The sequence below is a fragment of the Mesoplodon densirostris genome, chromosome 3, assembly GCF_025265405.1.
Source record: "Mesoplodon densirostris isolate mMesDen1 chromosome 3, mMesDen1 primary haplotype, whole genome shotgun sequence".
Classification (NCBI taxonomy): Eukaryota; Metazoa; Chordata; class Mammalia; order Artiodactyla; family Ziphiidae; genus Mesoplodon; species Mesoplodon densirostris.
The window spans coordinates 93,477,762-93,492,622 of NC_082663.1; the positions used below are offsets into that span (position 1 = coordinate 93,477,762).

At 44.7% G+C, this 14,861-nt stretch overlaps 1 protein-coding gene across 2 annotated transcripts in view; it reads left to right on the top strand.

Annotated features, from left to right (window-relative positions):
• Positions 1–14,861, top strand: part of MCC (MCC regulator of WNT signaling pathway) — a 275,062-nt gene that overhangs the window by 193,407 nt on the left and 66,794 nt on the right. For both annotated transcript variants that reach the window (XM_060093238.1, XM_060093239.1), the window contains 2 exons: positions 7,936–8,099; positions 10,386–10,592. In XM_060093238.1, the coding sequence (XP_059949221.1) occupies positions 7,936–8,099; positions 10,386–10,592 (371 nt within the window). The remainder of the gene's footprint in view (positions 1–7,935; positions 8,100–10,385; positions 10,593–14,861) is intronic.

Genomic DNA, 14,861 nt, shown 5'->3' on the forward strand with positions numbered 1-14,861 from the left:
TTGATCCTGAGAGGAAAGAGGAAAACCAGCTTTGCCCACTAGTATGTGTTTAACCAAGAAAGCATGCTGGTGAGGCGTCATTTCCATAGCCATGAATGTCCTCTGGCTTCCTTTCCAGATTTCCCAGGTGCTTGGGTCTTCCCTCAGACAGCAACATAAAAACCTAAGGCTCTGGGTTCTCCTTAGAAAAATAGAACCTGAGCTGTCTTTTCTCCAGCTGCTATCAGAAGTTTAACTGGGGCAAATTGCGTTTGGAAAAGATGGCCCACCCAGGCAGGTGCTGCAGACTCTGACAGCGGTGGGCAGCAGATGGGGTGAGGAAAGCAGGCAGAACAGTGGAGCACCATGGCCAGAGGAGTCCAAAGGGGCAGCTGCTGGCTACTCTGCCCATTGGTGTCATGGGAAGAGCTGGGCCCGGTATTTCCTGACCTTCTAATTTTACAGGAATAGCTGTAAATTCTAATAATTTTTAAATGGCTGGCAATTAATTCAAAAATGTTTTTTAAAAAAGGCTGCACCAGTTATGAAACCCTGCCATCCAAACAAAACACATCTTTGGCTGCAGGGGGCTAGTTTGCATCCTCTGGTTGAAGGGAGATGTCCCTTCCATTTATTCTTTTTTATCCTCTGTTTCATCTCTACAGCAAATTAGACAGCTAGAAGGCACAGTGCCAAGATTGTGTGAGCTTAGCCTTGCCCAGAATTCCCTTTACGTTGTACTTGAATGGTCTACAGCTTAAATTTAATTGAAAGTTAGTATCAGAAGAAACCATGTGAAATCTGCATATGTGGGAAATGGTGGCTGAAAAGACTCGCAATCACATTGCTTCACACCACATATGAAGTCCCAGGTACCTAAACTCTTTTTAGCATCGAATTGTTAAAAACACATTGCGTCCCTTGTGCAACTGGAATGCTTCCTCCTTTCTGACAGGAGAGCATTCATTTCTGCCCTGGCTGCCAGGGAGCACGGCACTAAGTAGAAGAGTCAGCCCTAGCAGCTGTGTTCACCTCCATTTGCTTCCTCAGCCTTTCCCTGGTCCCAGTCATTGTGTTTTTCCCTTATTCGTGGTTGCTTGCTATGTGCTACCTCAAATCCATTTTTATAAAGATACAACCTCTGGTAGAGGACTGAGTAGTTGCTGCAAAGGACTGGGACATCCTGTTTGTCCCATGGACACGGAACCGAGCCATTAGCTTTACTTTACAAAGCACAGCATAGCCTGAGGTGCCACAGCAGGTCTGCCTCGTGTGACCCTTCACACCGGAGTTCCATGTCAAGTGTGCAGTGCAGTGGCACTACATACATTCACAGAGCTGTGCAACCATCACCAATATCCATTTTCAGAATTTTCTTATCCTCCCAAACAGGAATTCTGTATTCATTAAACAATGTTGCCCCATTTGCCCAACTACTGTAACCTCTCTTCTCTCTTTTTTTGTATTTTTAAAAAATTTTATTTATTTATTTATTTATTTTTGGCTGTGTTGGGTCTTTGTTGCTGTATGCAGGCTTCCTCTAGTTGCGGTGAGCAAGGGCTACTCTTTGTTGCGGTGCGCAGGCGTCTCATTGCGGTGGCTTCTCTTGTTGTGGAGCACGGGCTCTAGGCATGTGGGCTTCAGTAGTTGTGGCACGTGGACTCAGTAGTGGTTCGCAAGCTCTGGAGCGCAGGCTTAGTAGTTGTGGTGACGTGGGTTTAGCTGCTCTGCGGCATGTGGGATCTTCCTGGACCAGGGATCGAACCCATGTCCCCTGCATTGGCAGGTGGATTCTTAACCACTGTGCCACCAGGGAAGTCCCTCTTCTACTTTCTATGAATTTGCCTATTCCAGGTACTTAACATAAATGGAATCATATAATATTTGTCCTTTTGTAACTGACTTATTTCACTTAGCCTAATGTTTTCAAGGGTCATCCATGTTGTAGCAGTATCAGAATTCTGTCCCTTTTTAAGGCGGAATAATATTCTGTCATGCGTTTATACCACATTTTGCTTATCCATTCATCTGTCAACAGATACTTGGATTATTTCCATCTTTTGACTATTGTGAATAATGCTGCTGTGAACATTGGCATACAAGCATCTGTTTGAGTCTATGCTTTCAGTTTCTTGGAGTATGTACCTAGGAGTGGAACCGCTGGGTCATATGGTAATTCTATGTTTAACTTTTTCAGGAACCACCAAACTGTTTTCTACAGTGGCTGCACCACTTTACATTCCCACCAACAATGTGAAAGGGTTACAGTTTCTCCATATTCTTGTCATCACTTGTTCTTTTCTCTTGTTGTTGTTGTTGTTGTTTTTGATAACTACCATCCTCTCCGTAGTGTCAGTCTTGCCTTTAATCCATGCTGACAGTATCTTCCTTTTGGGGAGTCTGTGAACATTTAATGTAGTTAATGGTCGATTGATTGTGGGTCTTTCAGTTTCCTATTTGTTTTCTGTTTGCCCCTTCTGAATTTTTGTTCTTCTGTCCATCCTGTCTTCCTTCTTTTGGGTTAACCACATAGTTCTTAGAATTTTATTTTATTTATTGGCTTCTGGCTATGCCTCTTCATCGTTATTTTCTAGTGATTGTTCTAAGACTTACATCATACATCATTAATTTTTCCGAGTCCACTCACAGTTAATATTCCTCTTTTAATTCTGATATATGTCCTCTGTTGCCTCTCCTGGGAAACAACGGCTATGAGTAGGTACCCTCACAGGCTTGGCTGAGCTGGCCTGTTCTTGTCCACACAGCAGTACTTGTTTTGGGTTGGAGCAGTGTGGTGAAGATAGCCCTGGACACAGAAGGCCAACACTGTAGTTCGAGCCCTGCCCACCCCCCCCCCCCATTGTGCAGCCGTGGGTGAGTAACTGGGTGTCTTCGAGTCTCAGATTCCTCCTCTGTGGAGCGAGGCTTACCACCTTCCTGCTGGGGTGGAACTTGATGATGTATGTGAAAGCCCTTTCTGAAGTGTCAGGAGTGCTTATCAAACCAAAGTCACTGTGATCATCACCTAAATGAGGAGCCTTTTTTTTTTTCATTGTAGTAAAAGACACATTACATAAAATTTACCATCTTAACCATTTTTAAGTGTACCGGTCCGTACTGTTAGTTATATTCACATTGTTGTGCAACAGATCTCCAGAACTTTTTTTATCTTGCAAAACTGAAATTGTACCCATCAAACAATACCTGCCCCATCCTCCTCTTTCCAGCCCCTGGTAACCACCATCCTACTTTCTGTCCCCTATGCATTTGACTACTTTAGATAGCTCATATAAGTGGAATCATACAGTATTTGTCTTTTAGTAACTGCCTTATTTCACCTAGCTCTTAATAGCCTTAAGGTTCATCCATGTTGTAGCATGTGTCAGAATTTCCTCCCTTTTTAAGGCTGAATAATATTCTGATGTATGTATATACCACACTTGGTTTATCCATTCATTCGCCGAGGGACACTTGGGTTATTTCCATCTTTTGGCTATTATGGACATGATATACAAGGATCTGTCTCAGGGCCTACTTTCCATTCTTTTGGGTATGTACCCAGCAGTGGAATTGTTGGATCACATGGTAGTTCTATTTTTAATTTTTGAGGAACTGCCATACTGTTTTCCAAAGCAGTTGCACCATTTTACTGTTCCCACCAACAGTGCACAAGGACCCCAATTTCTCCACTTCCTCACCAATGCCTGTTATTTTCTGTTGTTGTTGATATAGTAGCCATCCTAATGGGCCTGAGATGATATTTCATTGTGGTTTATAAATGAGGCACTTTCTGTTTGTTCTGGAGCTCTTGGTCCCTGGTCTGAGCTTATCTTGTTCCTCTGGTCCCGTAACTTAAACTTCGGGTCTTTTATAAAGACTCCAACTACCTTGGCCTTCAGTGTTGAAGCTCCAGTGCCTGGCAGGGCCCATACCGTGCAGGGCATTGGAGGCCAAGGAAAGGAACTGAGGATTTATTCAAAGTCTATATTTAGAAGAATATGCCACCAACTGAAAGATAAGGCCACCCTGTATCGAGTAGCGTTGATGGTGGGGTGAGTGGTGGTGAGTGATTGGTGCTATGCGACAGCACCAACAGGGGACCCAGAATATCTGCTTCTGCCAGCCTGGCCACCCTGTCCTACTGTGAGGCCCCAAACTGGGAACACTGACAAAAGACAGCCAAGGGTCACCTGATTACTGGTGGGGCTTATGTAAAACCAGTGGGTAATAGGCAAGAGTGTGTGGGGTTCATCATCCAGCCTGTGTGATACACATTGGGCTTCCTGAGACCAAGAAAAGCATTTATAGCCCTCCTAGGTATGAATAGAATATGCTCCTGAGCTGTTTGCAGTCTGCATGTTAATTTAAATGCCTTCTTCCATCTTCCTTTTTATTTATTTATTTATTTGGTTGCACCAGGTCTTATTTGCAGCTCATGGGTTCCTTAGTCACAGCACGTGGGCTCCTTAGTTGTGTCATGCGAACTCTTAGTTGCGGCACGCATGTGGGATCTAGTTCCCTGACCAGGGATCAAACCCGGGCCCCCTGCATTGGGAGTGCGGAGTCTTATGCACTGCGCCACCAGGGAAGTCCTCCGTCTTCCTGATGCTCCGTCCTATACTTGCATCATGCTCTCTGTGGTTACTTTCCCCAGGATAGTGGGAGAGAGGACTGTGGCTTTTGCCATGTACATCTGTGAGCCTCTCAGAGTTGAAAGTCTCATGCTCATCTCTGTACCTTGCTTCTAGCCTGAGGCCAGGGCTCAGCAACTGATTAAAGAATGAGAAAGAAAGACTGATCAGGTCCCTACACTTGCCTCTCGTTGCCTGTAGCCCAACAGCCTCAGGACACAATCTGGTGGCACCTCTCCAGTCCTGCTGTGAAGACCCCTCAGCAGACACGTCCAGGGTGATCATTGCATCAGGTGGGGCCGTGCTAGGGAAATCCTTATGAATGGCTGAATAGAGACATCTTCCTTCCTCATCCCACTCAGGAATAATGCAAATAATTCAGGGGTGTGTGTTAACTTCAGCTCAGGGTACCAGGAAACCCTGCACCTCAAGGTAAATGATTCTTTGGAGAAACTTCTCCATTTGTTACCCTGGAATTAAGTGTGCTCCGGAGATAGTTTCATCAGCGTGTGTGGGAACTAAGGAGTGCTGCGCCTGGCTCCGGACGTCCTTGTCTTGAGTTGGTGATGGGTACCTGCCGTCCATCTCCAGAGGGCTTCGGCAGTGGGGATTGTCCTCCTGTTGTCAGCAGTTCAGGGCATGGTCCATACTGAGGACGAAAAGCATAAGGTAGATGTAAAACATGCTGCTTTTGACAGTCTATTTCTAGTCTTGCTGACTCTTAAATATATAATGATGTGGTATTTATATTTGGTCATTTAAAAATAACTCTTGATTGCCTATCCTGTGTTGGAGATGAAATGAGGAGGAAGGTCAAAGTCCCTTCTTTCTTGAAGCTTACACTTCAGTAGAGGAGAGATGACAGACACATAGGTCAGAGCAGATAGTGATAATTGCCATGGAGAAGATAGGATAATAGGACAGGGACTAAGGGGGAAGAGATGGAACCCCATGCTTTAGACAGAGAAGAGCTTGGTGAGGAGGTGGCATTTGAGCTGAGAGCTGAATGTAGGAGGAGATTTGGGTAGAGTTCAGTCTCAGCAGAAGGAACAACAAAGGAAAAGGAAGCCCTGGGGCAGATGAGAGGTTGGCATCTTCCAAGGATGGAGAGAAGGCAGGAGCGTGAACACAGCATAGTGATGTGGGGGAAGGTGGACAGATGAGGCAAGGACCAGAGAAGCCAGTGGTTCCCACCCCGACTACACATTAGGGTTATCTGAGGAGCCTAAAAAATTTTTCCAGTGCCAAAGCTCCACCCGTAGAGATTGTGATTTAATTGGCCTGGGTGGGGCCTGGACATTGGTGTTTTGTAAAAGCTCCCCAGGAAGTTCCACAGTACAGCCTGGGTTGAAACATCAACAGGGCTGATCGTGCAGAGCCTTAGAGACTCTGGTAAGGAGTTTAGACTTTAGTTGAATGACAGTGGGAAGCCATATAACGGTTTGGGCCAGGGGAGTAACATGATCCAGCTTATGTCCTTAAGAGACTCACTTTGGCTATAGTGCTGGGGACTGGAGGTGGGAGGTTGTTCAGGTGGTTCAGTTAAGAAATGATGGTGGCTGGGACCAAGGCTGGTGTCAGTGGAGGTGGTAAGAAGAGGTCAGTTTGGGGATATGTTTTGGAGGTTGCAGTCAAACAATGGATTGGATTTAGGGTGTGAAGCAAAAGGAAATCAAGGTTGCCAGAGTAACTGGGAGGATGGTAGTGCTGTTCACAGAGCTGGGAGAGATGGGGAAAACAGGTTGGAGAGGAGGGGGAATCATTGTGTTCATTGGTTGCAGTGAAAGCGTCACACTTCTCTTCTGTCTAGATTTAGGTAACTTGTAGATATAGGCAGTCAAATAAAGTTGCCCAGAATATTCTGAGAAATCCTCTTAGTGTAATGCTGGGAGTTTTCTTGAAGTCTTCTGCAAGTGAGCGCCAAAGGCAATTGACTATTTTAGGGCATGGAACCTGCGATGAGAAGGGCAGAGGAGGGAAGTGTGAAGACATTAAGCTTCTTTCATACAGGAGTCAGGCCGAGTGTAAGGGAAAGGTGTACTTTGATAAATCGCTGTAGTTAACACCTGTCTTGCTATAAGAGTTGAATGGCATAGTGATACATAGAATCCAAAATAGGTTGACATATTTATATTTGACTTAAGGGAATTTTTGCCCCCCCAAAATTATCTTTTAAGATATGTCTAGTTCAGAGGGGGAAGGGTAAGATGTGACAAAGCGAGAGAGTGTCATGGACATATATACACTAGCAAACGTAAAATAGATAGCTGGTGGGAAGCAGCCGCATAGCACAGGGAGATCAGCTCGGTGCTTTGTGACCACCTAGAGGGGTGGGATAGGGAGGGTGGGAGGGAGATGCAAGAGGGAGGGGATATGGGAACATATGTATATGTATAACTGATTCACTTTGTTATAAAGCAGAAACTAACACACCATTGTAAAGCAATTATACTCCAATAAAGATGTAAAAAAAAAAATCTCCAAGAAATTGCATCCTTGGAGCTTGGTGTTGTGTCTAGAATAAAGTAAATACCCGACCCCCGCAAAAAAAAGATATGTCTAGTTCACATTAAGATTATAATTAATTCTCCTCCCTGGACTAAGCCCTGGGTGTCCAGCAATTAAAAGTAACCCAGACTTTTAAGTCAGAATCAAATTATTAGAATTGCTTACAAGACATTTACATGGAGAACAATATGGAATTTGTTAGAATAGTTTGTTTTCCCCCTGATGGAAGAAGTGGTATAAATTGCAGTGGTAGAGCCTGTTGATTGGTTATATCAGGGGAAAAAGTCCTGATTATAAGCTCGCTGAGGGCAAGGACTGTCCCTTATACAGTTGCTATTTTTTTTAAACACCTAGTGTCTCTGCTCACTCTGGGTTTTTTTGTTTGTTTGTTTTTTGTTTTGTTTAATAAAGTTATGAGATCTTTTTAGCTGAAACTTTTCCTGAAATCAGTCCTTATCTGAATGGCTGAGCAGGAAGGTTGACCAGATGTCCTAACAGCCCCTTCTGGGGACACTTCTTTGTTCTTACTAGAGAAACTTGAGATGTGTCTGCCTTTGAGTGAAAGACGAGAGAATGCAGCATGGCATGGCTGTCTAGAAAATGGCCATGGTCTGAAACTCCTTAATAAAGCCTTTGCATTGGCCCCAGGCCTCAGAAGGCCTGCAGGCTGGGAGATCAGGCTACCGGTGTTAAACTTGGACATGTCCAGCTCCACTGCCATCCATTTCACCTGAATGGGTTCCTCTCCATAAGCGAAACAGAGAGCGCTCATTGCCCACCTGCCTGCTTAACTCGTCGTATCCGCATCCACTTGCAGATAACTGCAGCGACCTGAACTCGGAGCTGCAGAGGGTGCTGACGGGGCTGGAGAATGTGGTCTGCTGCAGGAAGAAGAGTAACTGCAGCCTCTCGGTGGCAGAGGTGGACAGGCACATCGAGCAGCTCACCACTGCCAGCGAGCACTGTGACTTGGCTATTAAGGTAGGACCCCCCCGCCAACCCCCATCCTCTCTTTCTGGCTCTTTTCAGATCATATGAGGGAAATGATCAGGTGCCTTTCTTCTGAAGTGTGGTTTTACTCAAAGACCTATTAGAGAGTGAGTGTTTCTAAGAAAGCCATACTAAAGATTGGACCACCAGGGAGAAGCAGGAGCCCTATAAATTTTTGCTGGGTTGACTCACATCAGAAAAAGTCATTATATCAATAGTCAAGATCACTGGCTTTGCTGCAAAAATGACTACTTCCTTGGAAACTATTAGATTACTAGTATTGAGCCATGTCATTTTAGTGTGGTTCATCATGTAGCACTCTGGGGTTGTAAGATTAACTTGGAAATTTTGTTAAAGCTTTCAGGTCTCTGGAATATTATTTCCGGAGTTATCTATTCATGGTGCTAACAAGGGGGAAGTTCAGGGCCTGAACGAGTCATCTATCCTGAGTGCACTGGACTGGACCTCAGTCCCGCCTTTCATGTGCATTTATCTTACTGCTTAGGGAGGACCAGGTGAGAAGAATCTGCTGCATCTGCACAAACTCATCATGAGCAATGGGAATGTCAAGTCCCCTTGATACAGGGCCTCTGGTATCTTTATGTTACTTCACCAGAGCTTAGTGACCTAGGCATCACAATTCAAACTGAAAAGTCTGAGAGTAACCTATATAAAAGGGAAAATGTGGGCTTCCCTGGTGGCGCAGTGGTTGAAAGTCCGCCTGCCGATGCAGGGGACACGGGTTCGTGCCCCGATCCCGGAAGATCCCACATGCCGCGGAGCGGCTGGGCCCGCGAGCCATGGCCGCGGAGCCTGTGTGTCCGGAGCCTGTGCTCCGCAACGGGAGAGGCCACAGCAGTGAGAGGCCCGCGTACAGAAAAAAAAAAAAAAAAAAAAAAAAGGGAAAATGTGATGTGTTATTTGAAAAATGTTTGAGGACTCTGGGCGCAAGTTTCTATCAACAGGAATCCTGGATTTCACAAAAGAGCTGTGGTCTCTCGAGGTAAACCATGATTCATGTTTATAATACATCTGGTTTCCCATCTTTATTCATCACAATTATAAATACATAGTTGATGTGGTTTGGGGAAGTAACCACTAGTATTTCTTTCTTTGGAATCTCCAGACCCTGTATTTGATTGTAATGTCAGCTTGGGTACTAGCCCCAGCCTTAGCATTGAGAGGGAAGGAGGAAGCCAGGGGTGTCTGCCAGCCAGCAAGGGACAGAGCAGGCTGAGTAGGACATGAGTCTCTGACTTGAGAGGAAGGACAAAGCACTGCATGTGGAAAGTGGCAGCACAATTTGGGTAACTGTCCTCATCAGGGAACCAATGTGAGCATCCAAGAGTGACACATCCTTACGCCACCCATTTTTGAGACCTGTTTCCCATCCCATCTCTTCACTGCCTCTACCCCTACATGGCAATCCCACCTCGTCTTTCCAGATCATTTGGTGCATGCTTCCTTTTCCAAAGGACAGTAATTGTGAATGAATAGTTTCTGACAGCAAACAGAATGAGTTGTTCCTTTTTTTTTCTCGAATTTTATGCGTGTTTCTTCTCCATTAATACTGGTGTTTTTAATGAATTTTTAAAAAAACTCTCCACATAGTATTAAGATTCTGTTCTTTTTAAGCACATAGCTGTGTTATTAATTAAATCCCTCCTGTCTTAGAAACCTCCACAATGAACTCACTCTTTTCTGTGTCACTGAGGTTTATTTTTGTCTTTCTTATCTTGGGACTGAACCTCATTCACACCTTCTGATTCTGTTGTGACACTAAAAGCTGTAAACAGTGATGTGACCTATCCTATTGCTGAGTTGGAACATGGGAAGCCTGTAATTTAGGAAACTTCAAGTTAGATTTTGTATGCAGTTTGCAACCTCACATTTGCTTTACCTGGATCACTAACTGGCTTGCTGTCTGGTTATGTGTATTCACCGACTCTGGACCGTGGGTGAGAGAGATAAACATCTGTGTGGACCTGGCAGTTAGCACTACTGATAGACTTAAATACCAGGAAGGGATTGTGCTTTTCTTACCGGGGGGACTGCTGGGTCACACAGACTGTGACCCAGACAAGTGACAGAGCCTCATCTGAAAATGGGGAGAGGATAGATAATCGGGGGCTCTCGCCAGTCTTGATTACTTTCTGCAGTGAAGTGACTGTGGAACCCACCCCTCTGGGCACACTCACCCCGAGCTGGCCTGTTTTCTCCCCCTCCCATTTCTCCCAGGGAACTCACTTGGCTTGTCTCTGTGGCTGTGTTTTCCAGACAGTGGAGGAGATCGAAGGGGTCCTTGGCCGGGACCTGTATCCCAACCTTGCTGAAGAGCGGTCTCGATGGGAGAAGGAGCTGGCTGGGCTGAGGGAAGAGAACGAGAGCCTGACTGCCATGCTGTGTAGCAAAGAGGAGGAGCTGAACAGGACCAAGGCCACCATGAACGCCATCCGGGAGGAGCGGGACCGGCTGCGCAGGAGGGTGAGTGCCAGGCCTTTCCCTGGGGGCTGGGGCCAAAGGAGCAGCCAACTGGTCGAGCCAAGGGCAGCCCCAACAATTTGGTGGTGTTTCTAGTCTTGTGAATCACCATCCCTTTCTGATGATGAAGTCGTTCTTGAAAGTATTCTGAAAGCGCTGAGACGTGCAGGTAAGATTTTTAAAAACGCTCTTCTCTGCAATCGCAGATCTAAGTGGATGCTAAAAAGTATCCCAGTGCAGTGATTCTCAGCTATTCTCTGGGTACACACATCTTTCCCCAAGCTCAATTAAAATGTTCTTCCTTTGAGGTAGGATAACAATATTTTATAATTTGCAAAAATATACAGAATTTCCCCTTTGCAGTTTCTTCTGTAAATTTTTCTTGAAACTTATAGTACCTGCTCTCACATATCCATACTGAGTCTACTGTGACATGTCCTCTCCTCTAGTGCAGACTCATTAAAGTTAATAATCTCATATATATATTTGTGTGTGTGTGTGTTCTGAGAAAGAGAGAGAGAGAGAGTGTGTGTGCGTGTGTGTGTAATTCCTGGTAGTTACCCCAGCTCACTAAATGGCTCTATGGCCTGATAAGGTTTGAGAACCACTTTGCTTAGGAAATACAGCCATTACTAAAGGAGCTGATGTTTCAGGATAGAAATGTTTGGCAGAGTTGTTAAAGCACTCACTTTTCCAAAGATGGAGTTTTTTCTTAGGAACCCACAAGTACTTCTTTGTTTGGCTGTTAATTTGATCTGTGATTGGACTGGAGGTGAAGCAGTGAATTCTGCAATCAGAGACAATTCCCTCTGAACTTCACTTTGAATTACTAGACCTACTTTATTCTCTTTCTCCATTGTGGCAATATTAGAAGCTTGCTTTCGAGTTGTGCTGTGACTGGTAATTTTGCACACAGAGGAGAAAAAAATACATCCAGTTGATCACACCATTACTCTTTTTTTTTTTTTTTTTTTTTTTTTTTTTGCGGTACGCGGGCCTCTCACTGTTGTGGCCTCTCCCATTGCGGAGCACAGGCTCCGGACGCGCAGGCTCAGCGGCCATGACTCACAGGCCCAGCCGCTCCGCGGCATGTGGGATCTTCCCGGACCGGGGCACAAACCTGTGTCCCCTGCATCGGCAGGTGGGCTCTCAACCACAGCGCCACCAGGGAAGCCCACACCATTACTCTTTAACTTGCTTTTCAGTAAGATCAGTGTGTGTACATCATTCTCCTTTTAATCTACATGCAGTTTTCATAATTGCCATTACTTATGAATATAGAAGAAATTACTATTTTTGAATGTTATCAACTCTTTTCCTCATTTGTGGCTATTGCCAGCATTCCTAACTCTCATATCTGAATGTCATTTTGTGTGAACTCACACGCATAAGCTTATTTTCAGAACCCAGCTGTATCTGATGCAAGTCTCCGTCCTTGCAACAGCAGGTGTAAATCATTGCAGTCAGCAAAGACTTCTGGGCAAGCTGAGGACATTTACTTAGTGCTAGGGCCCACAGCACCTGTAATTTCCTGGGCTACACTCCCTGATCATTATGACTAATGCCCTAATTAGGTGTGCTTGCTTAGCGTGCCCGTTCTGATGGTGCTTACTTTGTGAAGGAAATGTTGGTCGTAGGCCTAATTACATATTGTGGTTTAGAATAAATTTCCTCCTCTAACTTGAGTTACTAAAGCACAAGACAGCCCTTGATTGTGACTAGCAAAGGAGAAAAAGCCAGTTCCCCTTCGAGTATTTTCTCCAACTCTGGAGGTTAGTATTAAGGACAGCATAGTGTGATGGTACCACACTCTGTGCCAGGAATCTGTGACCACCTGGAGTCACAGCTTGATCTCCCAAGCCACTGTGAGTCTCTGGCAAGTTACCTAACCTCTCGGTTTATTCCGCCATGAAGTGGGGGTAATAATAGTACCCCATGCAGGGAAACTAGGTAATCCTCATGAATTATCTAAGCACTTAACCAATGCATGGCATGTAGTAAATGCTCAAAAATTATCAGTAATCGTTTGGGATGAAATCCAGAGATACCTGTTTAGTAGTCTGGAAAGGTTAACACCATACCATCTTTTTTCCCCCAAGAATTCTTACATATTTGAAGGACTCAGAACTCTTAGATGGACGTTGAATAACTACACACACACACACAATACTCAAAATCTTTCTTCTGATCACATTTATTACCGTGTAAGTTTTGCAGTTAATACGGTTTTATTTAAATTTATATATTTTATATAAATTTATATAATTTATATTTCCAAATAAAAATATATTGGGGAACTTGTTTCTCTTCCTCAACTGGAAATTTCCTCAGGAATTTGTATACATACCCATGAATTAGATTTATTTCTCTTTATTTCAAGACAATTGTGGGTGTCAGAATTTGCTAGATGCCTGTAAATGCCAGTTTGCTAGACTTTAAATGCTGGATGACTTCTACCTACCACCACCCAATATATTTTATTCCCCTGAAGAGAAATCTGTCTTTTGTGGTTGGTCGTTGTGTCTTCTTCATGATATATAGCTCTGAGGAATGACTGAGTTCTAGTTTCATTTCCATCCTTGTGGTACCACCCGATAACATGGCTGGTTGGCCTTTCCTGTCTTTCTAGCAACTCAGAATCCAGAGTTCATCAAAGTTGTGTGGAAAGCAATAGAGGCCACTTTTTTTTTCCGTTGCCCACGTTCATTGTATAGAATTTGAACTGACCAGATCAATAGGATTGGTGCTTGCCCCCTGCCTGTAATTAAACAGAGTGCTCTCAGGAGGTTTTCTGAGCCTTGTTCAAGATTTAATTAAATTAGATCTTTAATGTCAGCTAACAGATTGGGCTACTTGGCAGAGCAGTAACTAAGGAACAACAGGCAGACAGTTTTTATTACTGGTCCTGGCTCATTATTAAATGAGGTAATCATTTAGGTCTGCATGCTCTGTAATAGAACCACTCATTTCCTCACACTGAAAGGAGCTGGTGTAATTTAGGCAAAGTAGAATTAATTACTCTAGAAAGGGAAGCATTTGGCTCTTCATTCATTCATTTTGTAAACATGATTGGTCATCTTCTCTGTGCTAGGCAGAGCGGGTACGGTGATGAACAGGACACAGACCTGGCCTGAAGGATGTTTGGAGACAGGCAAATAAACAGGTTATTACAATGGTACATGTCAAGTGATAGGGAGGGATAAACACAGGAGAAGCCCTGAGAACTCATAGGAGGGATATGTGATGGCAGGTCCAGCCTCTCTATATTACGTATTTTTTACCTAGTTGTTTAGGTCAACTGCTGTGTAGCAAAAATTATCAGTGCTTTCCTCAGATAGTTTGGTAAAGCAAACTGGATGTGACCACTGGCTCATGAATCTGTGTCCCATTGAACCATAGACTTGAATCAAACACAGGCAGCACACATTTTTTTTTTTTTTTTTTGGTGGTACGCGGGCCTCTCACTGTTGTGGCCTCTCCCATTGCGGAGCACAGGCTCCGGACGCGCAGGCTCAGCGGCCATGGCTCACGGGCCCAGCCGCTCCGCGGCATGTGGGATCCTTCCGGACCGGGGCACGAACCCGTGTCCCCTGCATCGGCAGGCGGACTCTCAACCACTGCGCCACCAGGGAAGCCCAACACGCATTCTGTATGAGATTTTGTACAAACTCTTCAGAAAGTTCTGCAAAGTCAGTTATATATAGTTTTATTATAGCAAAAAGATACAAATCAGAGTCAGCCAAACTAAGAGACATATAGTTGAAATCTGGAAGAGATCTGAAGGCAAAGCTCCCAACTGTTTTCTTCCCCTGGAGTCCTGAAAGGTGTTACCTCCTTTGCGCTGTGATGTGTGGCCAACTCAGAGCATTGCCAACCAGGGTAGTGCACCCAAGCTTCCGAATCCAAAGTTCTTATTGGGGTTTAATTATGTAAATGTGATTGATTGAATTGTTGGCCATGTGGTTGGATTCAGTTCCCAGTTCCTTCTCCTTTAGGGATATCAGACTGATACGCTTTGGGTCATTTTTAAGTCTGTGAGTCATATCCTTTGGGCCACTTTTAAGTTTGCGAGTCTGCCAGGGTGGGTAGTGCTGCACTGCGTCTGCCCACAGTCCTTCTAATGCAGGAGGAATCTCGTAGGTGTGAGGGGTCCGGCACTTTCCTACTCGGGCATGTGTACAGCGTGCAGCACTCATCCTGTAAACTCACCGCCTGTGGCGATTTACTGAGCATCCTCTTGTATGAGCCCAAGAGCTACCCCTAAAGCCATTA